Below are 21,586 nucleotides of genomic sequence, written 5' to 3'. Positions count from 1 at the left end.
GCTGGCACCCTGCCAGGCTAACAGACACACACACTCGGAGGTATGTACATATACACACACAGAAGATACAGTACATACAGTACATACAGGAAAGGAATTTCATGGCAATGTTACCTAAATAAAACTCAGTGGAAATAGCAATTAATTCCATTATTAGTCACTTTTTTCAATCACTTGATCAATTATTTAGACTATAGGAGGTTAGAAAATAGTGAAAAATGTCCGGCCAACGTCTTAAATCCAAAAATGTTCAGTTTTCAATCGTGTAAAACATTCAGATATTTATGGCACCCAGAGGATGAACCCTACTGACGTTCACATTTGAGATTTTGAGTGAAATATCTCGAAAATATTGGATGAGGCAATAAAATTTGGCTCAAACATTACTCTTCCCTTTCAGGGTAATTTATAAAAAGTTGTGTCACCCTCTGATCTTTCATCTAACGCCAACTTCAGTTGACCCAATACCTGCAAATCTGACTTTCCCCATCAACTGTGCTAATTAGCAAAGGTTAGCAACCATGATGACGAACATGGTAAACATTATTCCCATAAATGCCTTAAAAAGATTCAAAGCTTGCCGATTAATCAGTTAATCGAGTAATAAAAGGAATGGTTTGACATATGATATGCTATCTGTCAAATATGATTGTGTCAAAGGATAAAATATCCACTTATCATTACCTTTAAATCTCACTAATGGGCATTTTCTTTATTTTGTTTGTTTGACCTGTACAGAGTATAAAAACACGCTGTTTATATTCAGGACTATTTCTTGTGAATAGAAAGGTATGTGAGTGGTATCAATCGTTTCATCTAGAAACTCAGTGAGTGTACTTTGTAAAAGGACATATTTCTTTGAGCACTACTTCAAAGTGAGAAACACACCGACACACAAAGAAAACGGACAATAAAGCAACAGATCAGCTATTCAAACTATGACACACAGATATTCATTATGTGATGTAGAAGGGAGAGTGATTCATTTACATTCATACAAACAGAACACACAACCTTGGGGCGGTGAAGGCTAGAAAAAAACCATGATGTTTGGCAGTAATTTCTTAATACAAACATGCCTTGTAAGTTATCGTCCCTGTGATCTGACCAAATCAAATCATGCACCGTATATTGTATCAGGTGGACGGCCTCGGTCCACAGCCACCGTACAAGAGCTGCAGTCATACATTCATTCATTCACTCATGGCTCACACGCCCAACTGAAAGCTCCTTAATCTGTGGAACATGATTATGAAAAAGAAAAAAAAGTCTGGTGTGAAAATAAAAAAACAAGCAAACAAAAAGGCCACTGAGAGGAAGAGAAAAGACAGGAAGAGGAGGAGAAGAATGAGAGGTTTGGAGAGGGAAAGTAAAGAGGCATGACGGGGCAGAGGGGCTTTGTTCAAAACAGAATGAGCAAAACAGTATTGACAAAAGAGACAGGAGGGGTGTGTGTGTGTGTGTGTGTGTGTGTGTGTGTGTGTGTGTGTGTGTGTGTGTGTGTGTGTGTGTGTGTGTGTGTGTGTGTGTGTGTAGCTGTAGTCATTGTAGGCCAGAATCAGGTCAATGAAGGTAACTTTAGCCATTAGCTGAGGAGCTTCTGGCTGATCCCTGCTTCCTGAGAGGTGATTGGCTTCAATGATCTCCCTCAGCTCTTTCAATTAAGAGCAACACAGCCTCCAGACACGTGTGTGTGTGTGTGTGTGTGTGCCACACAAATTGAGACTTTTTAATGTAACTAAAGAGCTCTAAATTGAAAAGCAAGCATGTACAGGTGTGGTAATCAAATGCTTTTCTGTCACAGCCAATGACAAGTGGTTTAAGTCTTCAAGGCGTGCGTACAACACACACACACACACACACACACACAACACACACACACACACACACACACACACACACACACACACACACACACACACACACACACACAAACTCAGTCTGTCAGGCGGCGCCTCTTTGACTGACCAAGTTGCCAATACAATTCATTCCCCTGCCGCTGTGTTCTTGTATGTGTGTGTGTGCCAAATGCATGTGAATAAGGCACTAGTCAGTCAAAACATGACCAGAGTACTGAGCCATTAGCCGAGGTTTTACTACCTAATTACCATTCGCTCAGCCGGGCAGCTCACCAGAAACACACACAAAAAGGAAAAAGGACCACGACCGAGCTCCTGTTGAGGAGCCCTTGAGCAAGGTGCTTGATACCTCAAACAGGCACATGGATAAGTGAGGGATTTACTGCTGAAAACGAGCAATTAATCTATGAATAAATACATTAAAAAAAACATATTTAACTTCTCCAGTTGTGTTATTTAAAGCCAAAGGACAGTGAAGTACATACAACTCACAGGAATTAAAAACATATGCTTCACAATCGTATTGATCTTATTGTTCTTATGGGCTGATTTTACTCCAGAAAATGCTCCTCAATACCTCTACTAAACTAACTAACTAAATATACCAATTACAGACAATATTTTATCACAAACGTTGAACTATATATGTTAGTTAGTTAGAGAGAGTTAAGAGTCAATTAAATGAAGGATAAATAGATACATAAATGTGAATCGGTCACTAATTAAAAGGTATTTTAAGTAGCAAAACTTTGTTTGATGTTCATAATTCAGGTTTACCCACAACACAAACTACTCATTTTATTGTATAAACGGTGTCATTTATTATAGCTCTAGTTTCATAGAGTGCATTTTTACATATTCAAGTCTTATTTTCCTATTTTTGTTGATGCCGTTATTATTAATTTCTTTTTTTCCCCTTTTAATCGATAGTGACTGCTGAAGATAGACAGAGAAGGGGGGTAAACTCCACTCTCACTCAGTTTGTACCTTGATCACTACTCTCTAATATCCAAATAAAATGTTTCCATATCATGTATGATTGCATGTTGATGTTAATTATTTTCCTATAAAACACATGGCAGTATGATTTATTGATTAATTGATGGACCTTTCCTTGTTTCAGTTTGCATATTTGGGTTTAAATAACTCAAATATCAATATTCAGTAGTGTTTAGGCTCCAGTAGCAGCAGCGTGTTATCTTTAGGGTTGAGGTCGCTGCAGTTTCCACTCAGGTGACTTCCTGAACGCCTTATCTTCAAATAATCAAATGTTGAATCCGCCTGCATTAGCTTCACAGGTAACGACTGTGACCGAACAGGAAGTGTGTGTACATCTGTGTTTAACTCTCAGTGATAACACATTATTAGGTAAGGAAGGTGTGTGTGTGTGAGAGTATGTAAGTGATATCTGGAGCAGAGTGGAGCAAAGGATGGATGTGTCTGTTTCACTGAGGCCTGGAAACGAGATCTGATCCCCGTTAGCTGTTTGGAATTACTGGAAACACACACACACACACACACACACACACACACACACACACACACACACACACACACACACACACACACACACACACACACACACACACACACACACACACACACACACACACACACACACACACACACACCTTATCCTATCAGCTGATCTGTCCCTCTTCATGTGATGAGCTCAAGAATGAAGCCACTCAGGTTGGTTGCACTCACCCTGACCTCGTAAAATATGCCGTCAGCATCTCTCTCACACACACATAATTTTCCTGCCGTTATGAGCAAAATTACACCAAGAAGAAGGCTGTGTGTGTGTGTGTGTGTGTGTGTTTTTTTATAAAATGGCATGTGGTGGGAGATGGGCAGTATAGTCTGGTCAAGGTCTTGGGAAGATGAGTGACTGTAAACAGAAGCAGGTGGGTGATAACAAGTTGGGCGGGGAGCAACGAGAGTGAAAGAAAGAGAGAGAGAGACGTCAGAGGCAACTTCACTGGTGATCGTCAAGGCAACAAACACATCACACGGCCACAAGGTTAAACCTCCGCTTTATCCCTTCTTTTTATTTTATTTTATTTTATTTTATTTTATATAAATAATACAAAAGTCACCAAAAGAATAAGATCAAATCAGAATAAGTAGGACTTCATAAAACCAGGAGATGCTTGTTTTCTGTATAATTAAACAATACTATCGGTTTCTGTTGTGAACCAAGTTTAAGCTATTTCAGCTTAATTTTGTTTCTTATTATCAGTTTTGGTACAGTGGATGGCTCTTTGTACTCAGTCACAGTTGCTATGGACACGAAGCCAGTCGGAGGTCTCTTTGAGAACACTTTGTTGTTGCAACTTGGAACAAAACGTGGTGCCACGCTTTCTAAATTCTTCTTAAATTGAATACAGAAGTGAACTGATTTGAGCTGATGGATGTTTCATAGAACTTCCGTTTGTCGTTTGATACCAAAAACCTCTCTGAGTCATTTTTAACTTGTTTTTTTTCTCCCTTTTTTAATCCAAGAGGTGGATAATGTCTAACACAGCTGCTCATCCCTTGTACTGACGATACAATGGAGAGAGTTTAATGCCCGTACAGACTGTTTAATTGCTCCATCTGCCAGTCATCTAACTTCATCCATGCAGGAAATGAATGGGACTTTTTGTTTCGGACACCCAAAATAACTCCTCCCCTTTCACAACTCTGTATCTTGTATATATACAGAAAAATAAAAACTTTTATTTTAAGAATATCTTCACATTTGCTTTGCATCTCTTATTTTCTATCTACATTCAAACAAAACCTCAGCATTTACCTCCCATCAATCATCACTTTTCTCTTCCTCCCTCCCTAATGCTCTACTTTTCTACACCTTCTTTCCCTCCGTTCTCTCTCTCCGGTTCTTGAACAGCATCCTCATCCATTCTCCGCACTTGCCCGCGTGTCCAGCTTCAATGTTTGAGTGTCAACAGCGCTTTATGAAAAGGCCTTTTGATGTCAGTTGAAATGAGGCAAATAGTAATAGTATGAAAGCAAATATGTAGGAGTGATGGTCAATATGACGCACACGCATACACAATCTGCAAACCGAGGAAAATTTCCATCCAGAGGACAGAAGAGAAGGTTGAGGAAGTACAAATACTTTGTTACTGTACTTGAGTAGTATTTCCAGGTATCTGTACTTTACTGCATTTAAGTTTTTTACTTTTATCATCAACATTTTTACACAAAGATCTGTACTTTCAACTCTACAGGCTTGTTACTTTGGTCTCTGTACTTCTACTACACACACACACACACACACACACACACACACACACACACACACACACACACACACACACACACACACACACACACACACACACACACACACACACACACACACACAAAAACACACACACACACACACACACACACACACACACACACAGTAGAGATTTAGTCTCTATTCATTGTGCAGAACCAAATCCTCCCATTTCCTCTTCTCCCTTACATTGTAGTCAATAGCAGATTAGTCTGTGGACCTCAGGCAACACATGAGGCAACACACACAATGGCAAATCCTAACATCACTTCCTTGTAAAGGCAAAAACCACTTAGTAATTTTACTTTAAAATGACACCATCAGATCGCACTAATCAAGATAATAAATTAGATTTCTCTTTCTTTGTAGTAACCGTTGGTGCTGTTTGGATATTATCAGTAAAAATGACGTCAGTAAAAATGACGTCAGGAAACTGACGTTCTCCAAAGACACATCTGATCGATTTTCTGTTATAGGTTGAGGTTATGTCATCCATCATCAAATGTCAATATGTAAACTGAGAGTTTGTGCGTTAAGGCCGAGTTCAGACTGACACTGAATGAATCAACCTTTTCATTCCCTTCAATGATGGGGGGGTGCTGGTGCAGAGGGGGGGGGTTGAACTTGGCTCGACTTTTACAGCAATGTTCAGGCCGTGTTTCTACTGTTTACCTGGAGATCGCAGAAACAAAAGGCTAAAATGACTGGAGTTAATAATATAAACTGCTGTGCAGTGTTTGGACATCTGATAAGCCTTGATTGTATTTCATTGTTTCACTTGTACCTGAAGTAACATGGCCACACCAATGCAGCGACTTGAGCCTGCTGGCTCAATAAATGCACCAAAGCTAATGTTTGTTCAGTTTGAATGCACAAACACGGTCCTCACACAACCCAAACAATATGAACGTTAGAGGAGAGTGTGCACTTTATAGTTGTTGCACAATGTTTAAACAATAGAAGCCAAACACTCAAATTTCTTCATTAAAATCAATTCTGTTAGTTTGACCTGGAACATCACCGACTACACTGAACTTACTCCACAGCACCTGTTGTCCAGGCGTCTGTCCTGTTGTTCAGTGGCTGTTACATGTTTAGCACATTACTTTCACACAGCAGAGCTCTCCAGCGGTTCTCCATGATGGCGCCAGATGTTGCTGCAAAGAGATCTGTGGTTCCACTGCAAAGTCTGCACAGGCTGTCCTCTATTCTTACACCACGGACGTTTACTGGCGCATACATACAGCTGATGAGCAGCAGCGTGTGTGACAGCTTTATCATCCGTCACAAAGCTACATGTACGTGAGTGTGTGTTAGTATTCAACCCAGATTACTCCTCCAGCATTCGGGTTTGTCTGATCGGTCGGAGGCGATGACCTGTATGAGACGATGCTGCTGCGGCGCACGCAGATGACCTCATCGCATGGTCTGTGAAGTCAGTGGGAAAAAAAGCCTCAGCCTTGGAGTCCTCTAATATACACACACACACGCGCACGCAGAACCTTCAAGACTCCCTAAAAACCCAAACAGAGGAGAAATGTTGCTATGTGCGCTGTGAGTTCGGTGACTCCCTGAACAGACCACCCAAACAAAGCAAACCAAACTTCAGAGAACTGAATGTCCTTCACTTTAACAAAAACAAACCACCCTCCAAAAAAAGATCCTGTGCCTTCGAACTCCTCCATTTTATGACATTATCCAAAGAAACCTATCTGAACGTGTGGGGAGAATATTAAATAAACACAGAAATATGGCTTTTGTTTAGTCAAACTGGCAAAGGAATGGATTCAGGCCTCTCTTCTGCTGTCCTCATGTAACTGCGCAGGTTGTTCTGCATCCTCCCCATGGGGGCAAATCAGTTGTGTAATGCTGTAATCAGGCTAATGAAGGAAAGTTGAGTTTGCAATGCGTAGAAATTCAAGCTAATTACCATCTTAATATGGGTTATGTAATCGTAAGAGGCAGGGGTGTACCTCCCATCTCGCCCTGTTTTTCATATCCATACAGTCAGTTATACAAGCGAATGGAAAAGAGGAAAGTCTGAGTTAAAATCGGATATTATGCTGTTGATCTCAAGGGGATTACACTTAATGACGGTGGAATTAATAGAAAATAAAACTGCTAAAAATATCCAAATAGGATTTAAATTCTTTATAAACGTGCTAGTTAACAGACAAGAAATGCCGGATTTCTAAAAGTTAAACATCAATCTTGGTTTTCTCCTCCACATGTTCACTCCTGCTGTTCTGGCTCCACATCTGTGTGCATTTACTCCCTCTGCATGAATATGAGAGGAGCTGTGTGTCACTGCGCTGAGAGGCTAACTCTACTGAGCAGGCTGGAGCTCAGTCTGTCTCCTGCACACGGACCAAACTAGGTTAAAAAAGCACAACAGATGAACAACTGAGTGCACACACATTCACATTCTCACACACACGCACAGTGCCCTGAGCCTCACCCTGGTGGGGGTCATGTCCCATTCACGTGGTTGTGTTTTACATAACACTACTAGTGCTGTCAGTCTAACATAGTGTTGCCCTGGATTGCACACCCAGCAAGATAAAAGCCTGTCAGCTGCAGGAGGAAAACTGTGTTTTGTGAAGAGGAATTAATTTATTGTCCAATTAACGTCCAAACGCTTGCTTTGACAATGTGTACAGTGTTACGTCACGCCAATAAATCCATTTGAATTTTGAATGCTTGTTAGTTTAATGATTTAATGATTAAATAATTAAAACGACAGATCTGATTTATTACAACTTGAGTCTTATTTACTTTTTTTTATAGCCTTGGCAACCATTTCTATCAGTAATAATAATGATATGAATTTACCAAGTTAGAGAAGAAGAAAGATCTACCCAAACTGTCTGTTGTAAATATCAGTCTCAGTCTGTCTTTCAGTCTTTGGCCTTCTTACTGTGTATGTGTATACACAGTTTTTCATTTTTCCACATTTCCAGCTTTCCAACTTTCCGTTTTAACAACAAATACGGCGGTTTAGAGCTTGTTTCCTGTCGTTGTGGCAATGTCACCATCCTCACTAATCTCATCATCTTAACCCAAATAAACTATGATCAAAGCGAAACTAAGACTCAGTTGTAATAAACCAGACTTATACTTACATTTCTATTAAATTGGCGGCCCCTGATACCGCTTGGTCAGAAAGGTGATGTGTTTCATTGATTCACACAGACACAGAATTACGTAACTGTGGAAATGATTTGGTTGCTAAAAGGACTTGGTGTGAGTTCCAGGTTGCTCCACTGACAGACTTTAAGTATGTTTACCTCTCCCTGGCCCACATGACCTGGGACTTTGAGGGGGCGGGAATGTGCCAACTAGCTGCCAACTGGGTGCAGAAACACCAGCAGTATTACTAATAAAACTACATGACACTGGCAGGGTCAATGTAGTTTTATTTCTATGCAGTTAAGGTTAAATTTCAGCTGTCATTTTAGTATTATTGGTGTTTTTTAAACATATACTGATAGAAGTTTTATTGGAATATTATAAATTCAGACCTTTTTCTATCAATATCTGGCGGCTTTATTTCACTGTATTAACCAGAAAAAAAACTTCTCATCTGGTTACTTTATCTTTAATCAGCTTCTTAAATTAATATAATAAATTGTATCACAATATAAAATCAATATCCCCAAATTCAATTATGTGATAGAAGATTTTATCTATATCGCCAACTCCAATGTGAACGAAAATCAAACTAAATGACACTTAATTCCTTAAAACAACCTCACAATGTTTGCCATTTCTCCCACTGCACTGAATTCAAGACACAATCTATGAAAATCTATTTCCATTTCTGTAACAAGTGATTCAATCTGAAACTGGAAAACAAGTATAAAGATTATAGACACTAGGAGTGCACACACACGCACAGACACACACACACACACACACACGCACGCACACACACAAGATACTGATCCAATTGGTCATGCATGAGTTTTGCCCAATTAGCCAACAGTAAACAAATGTAAACAGTTCTGCGTCTGTGAACAACAATGTTCTTGTGATTCAGAAATGATGGAAAGCTAAACAGAATTTTGTTTAGATTTCAAGTTTTTAAATGTGTTTACAGATTAAATCCAAATGTGGTGCATGCATGAAGGCTGGACTTTAAACTATGCATATGCATGCAACTCCCTGTTAGAAACTTCTTCCTCAAAGCAGGGTGTCCCAGGGAAAGAATTTTAAAGGGCTACAGGTTATTTTGAGACTGGCATACGCATCCTCCAGCAGATGGTAAAGAAATAAAGTTAAGGGACAGCTGGAAGCGCGGATAATAAAATTCTCTCACATGGTTTTCCTGGAGGAGATTGTGGGAGCGGTGGCTGATTGAATTTAAATTAACATTTTGTCCCAAAAAATCCTCATCCACTTCATAGGGGAATTTTTCACTCCGTTCTGCTGAAGGTCACGACACTCTTCCGTTATGTAGGGAAACACCAACACACCCACAAAGATCCACACAGCTGAGTGAAAAAGACACATTGCAGTCACCGTCTCTCACACTTTGGCTGAACTTTGCTCATAAAAAGCAAAGACATCGACGCAGACACTCATATTTTCTACACAAAGACACAGATTTAAAAACGTCTGCTGCAAGGCAAAGAAAAACACACACATATCAAATTCAATGAAGCTGATTCATTTTGATTTCATTTTATTTCTAAAAGACTCATTTAGAGTGAAACATCTCACCCTCCTTTTCCTCTTTATCTAAATCGAGAGGTTATTTTTACACGTTACACATTACATAAGCAGTGTGCAATAGGATTGTTTTTGGCACATGTCCCACTACTGATGCTCAAATTTAGCCTTTAGGCTCTCTGTGCCAAAAGTACGCACCCCTGAGACATACACACACTCAGCCTATACAAGCTGGTGCCTGTTGGAGGAAAAAAAAATCCCTGTAATTACAGCAGATCAGAATGCTTAAAAAAAGCACACAAGATCCATGACAAGATAATTAATCGCTTCTAAACTGTATTTTGTTTATAGTAACGCATAGATTGGTTGTACCATCTCTGTCTTTTTGCTTTTCAAATTTGTTTTCGTCTGTCTCTTTCTCTGGTTGCTGTCTGCTCTGCAGCAAAAAAGGAAAATGTCTCAGCGCGGTACTAAAATCTATTTTTAAGTGTCTCTGCAAGCGTTTAAAAGGATGGAGCGAAACACAATGTGAAAAGGGAGGAGGACAAAAGGCGTAAAGACAGGAGAGGTTTTGGTGAAAAAAATGTTGAACAACAGTATGTGTAGTGAACAGAGGGGAGGGAAGGAATTTCAAAAATCCATCAGCCTAGATGTCGGACGAGGACAAAGATTGAGAAGGAATAAGTGCAAGGACAAGTAGTCAAATAGAAAAACAAAAATACAAAGACAGTAATTAAGAGGAAAATACGGTAAGAAAAGAATCAAGAAAGCAAGATAGAGAGGCCACAAATTATGGAGTGCAAGAGAAAACGGTTTCAGGAGAGTCCACTAGTCTTGGGGCTTGGCCCTGCTGAGGCCCGCCAGCCCACCGTGGCAAAAACACTCGAACAAAAGGATCATTTATTGGAGGAGGAAAGAGGGGGAGGCGGAATGGAGGGATGAAAGGAGGGGGAACACTGTACAGAGGCATTCGAGAGCTGTGTGAGTGAAACACTGGCCCCATCTCAACATTCACAGCCAATGTGTAACATTCTCCCCCACGCTGCCCCGCTGACATACTCAGCAGCCAGAGCCCATATGTTCCCACTGTGGTAGCCTGCTAGCATTTATACTTAAAAATACATCCAACAACACCGCCTGCTTCCACCAACATGGCCTCCAATTCCCAATAAAACCAACACGGCGACGTATGGATGCAGGCTGATGGTTCATTTCCCTCTGTGGAATCTATGAAACCCAACTGTTGAGCTCAGCCTTACTGCACTCACCGCAAGATCTCATGATGAATTTTCGCTAATGCCTTACATTTTTTATTAAATCCAACTGCGGAGCCGGGTTATGAAACGTTTACCACAAAAACCCATGAGGTTTAAGTCTAACACAACCTACAGTACAAATCATGCGGAGGCTAGCAGTGCTATATAAACAACAAGGTTTGGCAGGATGCATTCATCACAAGAGCCCCACTGTGGAAGGTTAAGTAAGACTACTGAGTGTTTTACTGATGCATATAAATCCACATCTCCATTTAAATGTTGCTCTATCTGCTTAAACTGCAGGCGTCTATTTCTTAACAGGCCAATTTAGTGCAGACAGTGGCTCAAAGAGAATGTTTTTCGATGAGGAAACGTCTCACGGTGACCTAGTTGAGGCATTGTTTAGCTGTGGTGATCCCCCACAGCTAGAAAATTGCCCCACAAAGTAGGAAAAATGTAAATACAATGAAAACTCATCATCTGGCCTTACTGACCTCCCTGCTCAACAAAAAAGTTGCAGTTACAGCACAACTGTAGATTTTTGTGCGTTCATTCGAGTACGCGATCACAGGAAAAAAAAGCTAATCGTAAAAACTGTTTTTAACTTTGTAGTAGGCCAAACTAAACAACCAGAGCTTTCTGCTTGAGTTAAGCATACAAATCATAATAAACTATTTTTTTCTACAAACCTGGCAACCCCACTTCAATGCTTGCTTATTTTCCTACATAACATCATTTGCATTTTAAAGTTGTAGGGCTCTGGAAACTCGTTAAATAAGATAACATTTCAGTCATTCATGGAACAATCATTATTCTGCTCTATTGCTTTCTTCTACTCATGTCACATCGGAGAATCTTAGGTTGACAGGTCAATGGAAAAGAGGGTCAAAGTTCAACTTTATTGAACTTGCAATACAATGCCTCAGTGGTGGGTCTGAATGGTTTCTTTTGCTAGGAGTAGCACTGCGATGAGCTGTTTGCAACAGCTCAGGATTCTGCCACTTGTCATATATAAACACAAGGAAAGGAAAAACTGAATGGAGGTAGTGGTGTAGCACTAAGAACGCTTTGAAGGAGTCTTGAGGGGATCAATGGTAATTTCCACAACATCTATATTCATTGATATTCCAATAGGTTGTCTGTCTTTCAGCACCTTTCATAATCACATAAGGTAAAAAAGTCCATATGCCTGTAGAGGTGCACCAAGCCCCTGAGAAGGAAATCTATCTATAAATTGTCAGAGCAGTCGATCTATATCTCATATTGTGGATTATGCAGACAGTCACACAAATCAGACTGGTGTCTACACTCTAATCTGGCGTCAGGTGAAGTTTCATTACAAGCATAGATGGAGAGGGAGGCTGTGTTGGCTCCATTGGATTATCTTGAAATGTGACGAAGCATAAGTAGGAAGAGAAAGTTAAGGTTGAACAAAAGAAAGAAATCACAGAGTGTGTTTGTGCGAAGGGAAAACTAAAGAACCTAAACACGGTCCAACAAATGTGTTCTAAAAACAATAAAGGCAACTCTTACCTGTTCCCTCCTTGCTTCCATTCTGATGCGTCCGCAGCTCCTCTGATTTGTAGAAGTCGATGCTGGCGTAAGTATTGAGACTGGAGTTGCTGCTGCTGCTGCTGCCGACGACGACCGGTGCGCTCACTCCCCCGACCCCAGAACCTCCACCTAGTACAGAGAAGAGGCGAGAGGGGGCCTGGCTACCTGAGGGTCCATCCAGGCCCAAATGGGGGCTCTCTTTGTTGGCCAAGTCCAAGTCTATGTAGTTAAGGCCTTGCTCTGTGGACGAAGTCTGAGTGTTTGTGGGAAGGGACTGCTGTCCGGGGAGCGCAAACTGAGTGGGGTTATCGGTCACAGCACCATTTCCCCACAGCATGCTTTCAAAGCCCAGTCGGCGGGCCACAGCTTGGGCATGTTCTGGAAAGAGTGAGGCAGTGGAAGAAGAGGAAGTAGAGTTAGAGGTGGGGAGTGAAGGTGAAGCAAGGAAGGTTTCTGAGCAGTGCCGTCTGCGTCCTTGGGGGTCAGCCCGGATAACTTTTGCACCATGGTCCGGGTTGGGTCCTGGTTTGGCTAGGGGGAAGTCTAGACCCCGTGATAGCACTGGAACAGTAGGATCAGTCCTGGTGGGGGAAGGGGCTTTGGGGGAGACACTGGAGGATGACCTAGGGACAGTGTTACTATTCAGGCTGAAAGCCATCTCTGTGTAGTCTCCACAGGATGTTGGGGACACTGATGGAACACTTTCTCTGTTTTTCCTAAGTGGGGCCTGTGCTACTTCGGCCCCCTCTTCACCAGGTCTAGTAGTACCCTCCTCACAGGCTTTTGGGGCATGAGCGAGAGTTGGAGGTGTGGGAGGGGTGTGGAAAGTAGGGAAAACTAGTGGAGTAAGGGGTGAGGGGGATGGAGAAGGGCCCAAGTCCATGTTGACATACTCAGAGGCAGCTGGGGGAGTGATGGGGGCAGAGGGGCTACGGGATAGGGGGAGGAAGTTCCCTAAGCAAGACGTGGGCCTGTGTTGAGGATGCTTGTTGCTTGAGCCATGAGGCAATGATAAGCCATGCCTGAGACCCCTGCCGCGCCCTCCTCCAACCCCAGTCTGACTGCTCTTCTCCCCCTTAAACTCAATGCTTACGTACTCCCCAGGGCTCTTAGGTTCTGGGGGCAGCGGGTTCTCACGGACTCTAGGAAGGGTGTTTGCCTTGGATACATCAACAAACAGGCTCACTGGTCTGCTTCTGGTGTGGCTACCCTGCTTGGACAATCCACCTGAACTCCGTCTCTGCTGTAGCTTACTCCCATCTTTGGATTGAGCTCCCCCTGCCATGGTGCTCACCGACTGAGTAGGTCGGTCCTCGTTCTCTCCAAGGCTCTCGCTGCTGGCTGAGCTGGAGGAGTATGAGGAAGAGGAGAGTGAGAGGTGTCTTCCAACCATTGAATTGCTTGCTGCTGGTTGCTCTTGACGCCCCCCCATAGTCCTGCCTCCTCCCATTCCTCTACTACAACCGCCATTGGGCCTTCTGCCTCGTCCAGGCCCATCATCAAAGTGTCCAGCAGAGGGGTTGTGTTTGTATGACCGGGGAAGTGAATAGTAAGAATATACCATCTTGGGAGCTTGCTGTTGAGAACTGGTCTCCAAATGGCCAGTGTGCTCAGGAGGTGGGGGGCTTCCATTTACAGAACGTGCACTGATTGGAGACATGTTCATATAGTCACTGCCTGCCCTACTGTCTGCACTACCACTGTCCACCCAAGCGCCTCCAGAGAGACCACCACGCTGGTCAGGGGAGCAGCTGCTATTGGGAGACATTATCATATAGCCATCAGATGTTGGTGGAGGCCTGATCTGCTGTGGAGGGGACACACTGTTGTTAGGGGTCATGGCCATATAATCATCAGCAGGTTTGGAATCTGAGTCTGGAACAGAGACAGCCAATGATTGGGACAGGGATACTGGAGGCTGAGTGACACCAGGCAGCATGGACATGTACCCATTGTCCACACCTAAATCTATACTACCACTTGCTCCTCCACCCCCTTCACTTTTGAACTCACCCGCTACATCCAAGTACCCTCCCCCTGCTGACCCAGAACCCATTACAGATTCCCTCTGTGTGGAAGAGGAGGTGGAAGTAAAGGACTCTCGGCTGGTGCTCCTCGACATGATGGCATAATCCGCTGAATCTTCATCTGCTGGTTCCTCAGCTCTGCGCTGACGTGGGGCCAGCCTCTCCAAGGCCATTGGAGGTAATGAAGCCCGCTTGCTCAGCAGCCTACGTTCAGCTTCACATTCGCGGCTGGAGGAGCGCCGGAGCACTCTCCTGGTCTGGGGCTGGGAGCCACAGGCTGGTGTTCCTGGTGCTGGCAGCGAGCTGTTTGTTAAGCTCCCTTGATTACTACTGCTACCGCCACCACCACCACTACGTTGGCCCATTAAGATATAGTTGGCTCCCTCCTCACCAAGGGACTGGCTGCCAACACTACCAACAGAGCTTCCAGGGAGGCTCGGGGAGGGTAGGAGCGTGTGATCCCCAGGACTAGAACCATATTCATCTGAGGAGCCATAGTCACTGGGTGAGCCTGAAACAGATGCGCGATGGGAAGGGACACGACTGTAAGCACCTGACGGACCAGCACCAGCAGAGGATGTTACACCTCCAAATTCAGAGCCATGTCCAGAGCTAGAGGAGAGGCTTGGGGCTGGGGAGGGCGCTGGGGTCGAGATGGATCGCATCAACCCAAGAGGAGTTTTAGCAGCTGAGGTGGGGGCTGAGCGGGCTGATTTCGACCTGAGGATTGGGGTGGTGGAGCAGGACCCATTGGTAGAGGGGCTGGAGCTTGGCCCTTGGAGCGGTGTGGTTCCAGACATCCCGTCATCACCTTTCCCCCCATCACTGGCAGTGCGAGACCTGGGGAAGCTATGGCGTGGGGTGGGAGAGGCACTGGCACTGCTGACCCCTGCTCCACCGTTAGCTCCTCCTGGAGGCTCAGTTCGAGGCCGGCGGGTGAAGCCCACCTGGCTGGGTGGAGGGTTTGGGTGGTGGCGCCGTGAGGGAACACTGATAGGGTTTGAAGCAGTGGCACCTCCTCCGGGGCCGGAGTTCGACTGAGACTTGCTGCGTTGGCGGAACTCCTCACTCAGTGCCTTCATAGCCTCTAGCAAGGTTTCATGCATGTTCTGGGCCACCACTGAATCATCCACCTAGGACATGACACAAAAAACCCTCAAAAAGTAAACTCCAAATCATAATTATGGTATATTCTACATGTATTTGTGAATTCATTCATAGTTGCAAATCAAACCACTGGTCATTTCCACCAACAGTGAACCAGCTCTGTTCTATTTCACACACCTAGTTTTGAATCGTTCAGACCATTTCGACCAAAAATAAATTGTTTGGAACCCAAAAAGTTGGTTCCCAGCTGGAACCAAATTAATAACAGGTTTTCATTGAGAACCAAATAGGCGTGTCATATTCTACAGGCTGTTGATGATGCATCCTGGATTACTTTGTGTTGGAAACGTGGACTGGTCCACTAGATAGCACCAAGCTTCCAAGAATCTTGAACATAACTGGTTAAAGAACTAGAGGTAATTTGGTGAAAAAATACTATGAGAGAATTTAAACTGAATATGTGGACATTAAAATTTCTGATTCTCATGGAAAATGTTTGCATTTAAATTAAATTTGTATTTAAGGAGTATCTTTAAGACAGGGCAGCTCAAATACTGATTTGTTGGTTTCTTTAATTTCTGACTGCTTTCTGGGATTAAATTAACGACACTTGTGAAACAGGTTAATTCGCAAACATACGTAAATTGATTTAAGATTAAGTTAAAATATCTAAAGCCTATGTATATCGTATAATGTTTCCACTGCCTTTCCAGCTTCAAGCTACGTTCAAGCAATGACCTTTATAAACTGGATCATAATGTAGGGTTACACGATCTACAACCAAAACGTTGGGCAACTCAGTTTCTCTGACTCTGTTGATTATAGGTTCTAAATATATATGTGGGACTGGAGGGTGCAACTCTCAACATAAAGGGGGCTGCAGATTACAGGCTCACCTGCATCCAGAACTCGCCCGGGCCTGTCACGGCAGAGCGTCCAACCTCAACGAAGAAGAAGTTTTCTGAATGGCCGCATCGTCGGACATTCATCAACTGCAGTACCACAGCAGCAGCATCAGAGTTGAGCTTGACAAAGTTCACCGTCTTGTCAGTCAGGCAAAGGCGGTAGATGCCCACCAAGTTCTTGGCTTGACCCAGGCCTTTGGGCCACACCTTCACCTGCCACACCTCTTTGAATGCAGGCCCAGGAGCGGGAACTCCATAGTCCCCTGCTGCCTCGCTGTCAGTGGGGTTCTTACCTTCAGGGACAGAGACAAAAAGGAGATTAAAAGATTGTTGGAGTGAAAAAAGAGGTTATGACTTGATAGGAAAAAAACAGAGAGATAATTAAAGTGTTATAGAGGAGGATTTATGGAGAACACTGGCAACTGCTGCAACAAAGCACTGATATGACCTTCATGCATCTGTGAACAAAGGGAACACCAGGTGAAACCACCACTATTTACCTGTCAGTGGAGGGCAAGGTGCCTTTATTATGTAAGCTGCTGATATTGAGCTTTTCACTGATTTTTAAACCAGATCTGAGTTCAAACGGAGCATGCAGGAGCTTTTGAGACCTGCTCACTGTACCTTTAGGCTCAATACCTGGGGTCTAATTGGTCAACCACACACAGGCATCCTGACAGAAACACACACACACACACACACACACACACACACACACACACACACACACACACACACACACACACACACACACACACACACACACACACACACACACACACACACACACACACGTGTGGAAAAATGAAACCGTTGACAACTGAAGCCCCGCACAAGAATGATGACTATGAAAGAAAAGCAACCATTGTGGAAAAATTAAGTGAACCAACTTGGAAAACGCTTAACAAGTGAATCCTCTCCAAAACCAAAGCAAACAATGCCAATAGATGTCCAGAAACCTAAGAGAAAGCACTTAATAAGCTCTCCAAAGGCCATTTTCTAGAGCTGCTCTACTGACAATAAACTGGCTTTGTAAACTAATAAAATCTAGTGTCTTTTAGCGGGAGTACAGGCAGTCTATTCACTCTTTGTGTGAGGTATTATGTATTCAGACAGTAGGAAATTACTGAGGCGAGAAAGACGGAGAGAAAGCTCTTGGTGAGATTTGATCCTGGGCTGGTAGGGCCCATACAAAGGCAACAGACTTACTTGAACCATTTAACAACATTTGACCGCCTGTTTTAAGTCACTGTATTGTTCACAGATCAGAAGCAGGAAATTACCCCAGAAAATTACCTTAATTCTATCATGCTGTGCAACGCATTGTTTGCAGCTATTGACACTGCCTCTGAATATACCACAGATTTACCTCTAAGCTCTTTTACTTCCAGTCCCAAGGGACCTCACATCTGTTGACTAAAAAGCTCAGGATTATAGGAATACCATGACGTGACTCATATTTTTGGGTGGATTCTTGTTCTTCTTTAGAGGAACCACCCTAAAATGTTCCTTAAACATGGCCCCTTTTCTGTCATGTACCACATTTCTTAGTTTTCTCTGTCGAACTGCCAGGTAGGATATGTCTGTGCATGACAAATTGCTACTCAACAACACAGAATCAATCAATTTCACGACAAGACTAAAGAAACAAACCTCGAGGAAGAAGCTCACCTGTTCCCTTCGTGGGAACAGGATGTTCTTTGTGCAATAATGGTGAAGTTGAGCACCTGCCTTATTAGACTAACATGTCTGGCACTGATGGGACAAGTGACTTTTTGACATGTAGCCAAGTGAGAGATCATATTCTCACAAAGCTTGTGTGGTATTCTACTTTAAGCAATGATTTTGGCCCAATCAGGCTAATCACAGTGCACCCTGACCGCAGAATTACAAATATATGGTAGTGTGTCTGCATGCGTTTGTTCTTCCTTTCCCATGTCTCTACTGCAAATCCTACAATGACAACCATATGTAGACAAGAAGCCTCAGCATGCACAGTGGACGCCATGTTAACTGAGCTTCCGTTATGACAAACAATTCCCCAGATCCACTTCCCAAAACATTTCAACTTGTGACTGCAAAAGAAGGTGAAGTCAGACATGTCTTTGCTGTGTCTTCTTCCACTTTGCTTCCCCAAAATTGGAGGATCGCTCACAACTTGAAAGCGGCTTAGAATAGATGTTTTGTTGAAAGCCATGGAGGCTGTGGCTTAGTGGCTGTGTGTGTGTGGAGGCACTCCCCCTACATTAGATGACTCACTCAAGGCCATGCATGGCTGTTTCATGTACTGCTGCTTTTTTTTTCTGTGTGCGAGGAGCTGTGTGCAAGAAGCCGTGTTTGCCTCCTCGATTTAGATTTACAACAGGAAGGGATGGTTTGGGGATTTTTCAGTGGGGACCGAAGGGAATGAGGGACTGTGGGAGATTGCAAAGAGATACCAGAGAGCCATTAAGGAGGACTTTTTAAAGAGGAAAGTTTATTTAAGGATTTCTTGGATTTAAAAAAAAATTTAAAAAATCAAATTAGAGGCTTTATTTATTCTAAAATTAAACTTTTTGGCCCGTCGCTTCTCGAGATTGACTCTAACTGCAGCGCAGCATATTCCTCGAAGAGTATCTTTTCCTTTTCAAGAGCCCATTAAACGTGTCTTTAGGAGAGCACAAGTGTGTTGTTTGTTTTGAGTACAGTGCAGCCTTAAACCTCAGCTGTGCCCTCAGAAGCACTTCCACACACACACACACACACACACACACACACACAAACACCCTTCATCTCAGGGCCACTCAGGCTGTGCTCGAGCACTGAAAACCTTTAAGAGGTTTTTTTCCAGACTCCTACAGGGGTGCAGACTGTTTTAACCCTATACATTACAGACCTTTCTTCATGGTTACATGAAGCCAGGGTTGATCCTACAGGGAGCTGTATGAATTATAGATTTCCCCTGGCTTTCCTCCTGGGGACCCTCATAGCAGTGTGGTACTCAGCGGAGAAGGCTGTACATATTTTCCCCCCTCTCACTTTGCATAAAGAGGTTATCAGCCGGTCAACATACAACAACAATACAACATAATGAACCCTCAGAAAAACATGCACTCAACCCTTAGCAGGAGATGAATCTGATGAATCTGAGGACTAAAGGCGGATGCACATGAAAGCAAAATACACCTGGAGGTAATAAAGCGTGTGCGTTAAACCTGCTGGTTGAATGAGGGCGATGCGTACGGAAAAACCTTCAGACTAACCTTGATACAACCTTGACGGAGGGTGTATATAAAGAGTTCATACAAGGTGACTGCATTTAATTAAAAGTTTCAGTAAAGCCCTTTTTAGCAACCTGAAAACAGCTTACACTGGCTTATTCACGCACCAGTTGTTTACTTCACTTTCGCCATGACCACACATGAAACTCAGCGTTATGTGTGGCTCGAGAATGGCGACCTCCGCGGCCAACACTGCCGTCTATTCATGCCGATTTATTTGCTATGCTCGGGCGGCCTCCCATGAGAACATAGACTGTATATAAAGAGGTCGTAATCTAACTCAAACTGGGATTTTAAATATGAGCTGAGTTATTGGCGTTGAGGCGGAGCTGCGTCTCCCTTGCTTTCTCATTGCATTCATGCTGTAAGGGAGTGCATTTTTTGGGGGTGGTGGGGGTTATAGGGGTACGTGCGACATTTACCCCAAGGGGCTGCCAGATGCCTGCTGGGATATTGACAGCTCCTCCCTGAGTGACAGGCTGATTATCGTTATGGTTATCACGCAAATCCTAAGAAAGTAGGTCTTCCATAGGGGTCTTGAGGGCTTGAGGATTGTATCAGCTCAGCCACAGCAAGAACAGGATAGGGTGTATTGTTACTGAAGCATTGTGCCACTGGGAGGGATTCTAGCTTCAAGGCTGAGTTTTAAAATCTAAAAAGGACTCATGTTTAGGCACAAAAAAAACACCAACGTATGGTGTCTCCACTGCGTTTCATTTCCACCTTTAAGTTACAGTCAAGCAACAACCTTAATATAATGTATTTCTGTGGGAAAAAAGACTTTACTGACTGAAATTTACATCAAGATTCATAATAAAATCCCTCTTCTTAGTTAGCTAATGCAGCCTGTAAATCAGGGAAAACTACTCTGGCAATGAACCGGCTGGCTCTCACTAGGTTCTGTTTCAAGTTTCTGACCTCATTGCCCCAGCATGCTGTGCTGTGCCATAATACCGCAAAAAACAGTGCACAGAGACTTCTGAGGGATAAACCCCATTTTCCACCCCCTCTCTCAGCTACTGTGCCCCCTATACCACCCCCTCTGCCATACCAGGTTACCAGCGCAGATAGATAGGAGACAGCTGTGTACTTTTTGTCCTGGCATGTAATTCAGAGAGAAAAAGGGAGTGAGCCACCCAGCAGTGAAAACAGTTGGTCTAATCTCTGGCTGCCATGTGTACCCATTTTCCTCTTTTTAAACTCCTCCACTTCCCTATCTCGTCATCCATCTCTACCATCTGTAATCCCCCTATCTGGGCCTACACTCGGGGACACAAAGCTTCCCCAACACCAGCATCTGCCTGAGGTTAATTTCACATGTGGTTTGTGTTAGCCAGAAGAAAACACACACACACACACACACACACACACACACACACACACACACACACACACACACACACACACACACACACACACACACACACACACACACACACACACACACACACACACACACACACACACACACACACACACACGTAAGAGCGTGAAATTATCGGTGACGCATCCAAGGTTTGCTGTCCCTTGACGAGACACGCAAAAATGTTCTCTGAAAGTAATCTGTAGCAAAAATCAGCTCAGGCGCTCTCACCAAACTGGCAACCATCTTGGACTCTGCTGGTGAGCCCGGGCTCAGAGTTGGTAAACATGCCGTC

The 21,586-nt window shown here is 43.4% G+C and overlaps 1 protein-coding gene across 1 annotated transcript in view; it reads right to left on the bottom strand.

Annotated features, from left to right (window-relative positions):
* si:ch73-335l21.1 (insulin receptor substrate 1-B) overlaps nucleotides 1–21,586 on the bottom strand; it is a 47,197-nt gene that overhangs the window by 18,982 nt on the left and 6,629 nt on the right. The window contains exons 2-3 of the mRNA XM_051428803.1: nucleotides 16,660–16,961; nucleotides 12,609–15,789 (exon numbers count right to left, since the gene is read on the bottom strand). Of these exons, the coding sequence (XP_051284763.1) occupies nucleotides 12,609–15,789; nucleotides 16,660–16,961 (3,483 nt within the window). The remainder of the gene's footprint in view (nucleotides 1–12,608; nucleotides 15,790–16,659; nucleotides 16,962–21,586) is intronic.

Source organism: Dicentrarchus labrax, unplaced genomic scaffold (genome assembly GCF_905237075.1).
Source record: "Dicentrarchus labrax unplaced genomic scaffold, dlabrax2021, whole genome shotgun sequence".
NCBI classification, from domain to species: domain Eukaryota; kingdom Metazoa; phylum Chordata; class Actinopteri; family Moronidae; genus Dicentrarchus; species Dicentrarchus labrax.
The sequence above is the reverse complement of the archived record's forward strand: the minus strand, read 5'-3'. Positions and strand labels throughout refer to the sequence as shown.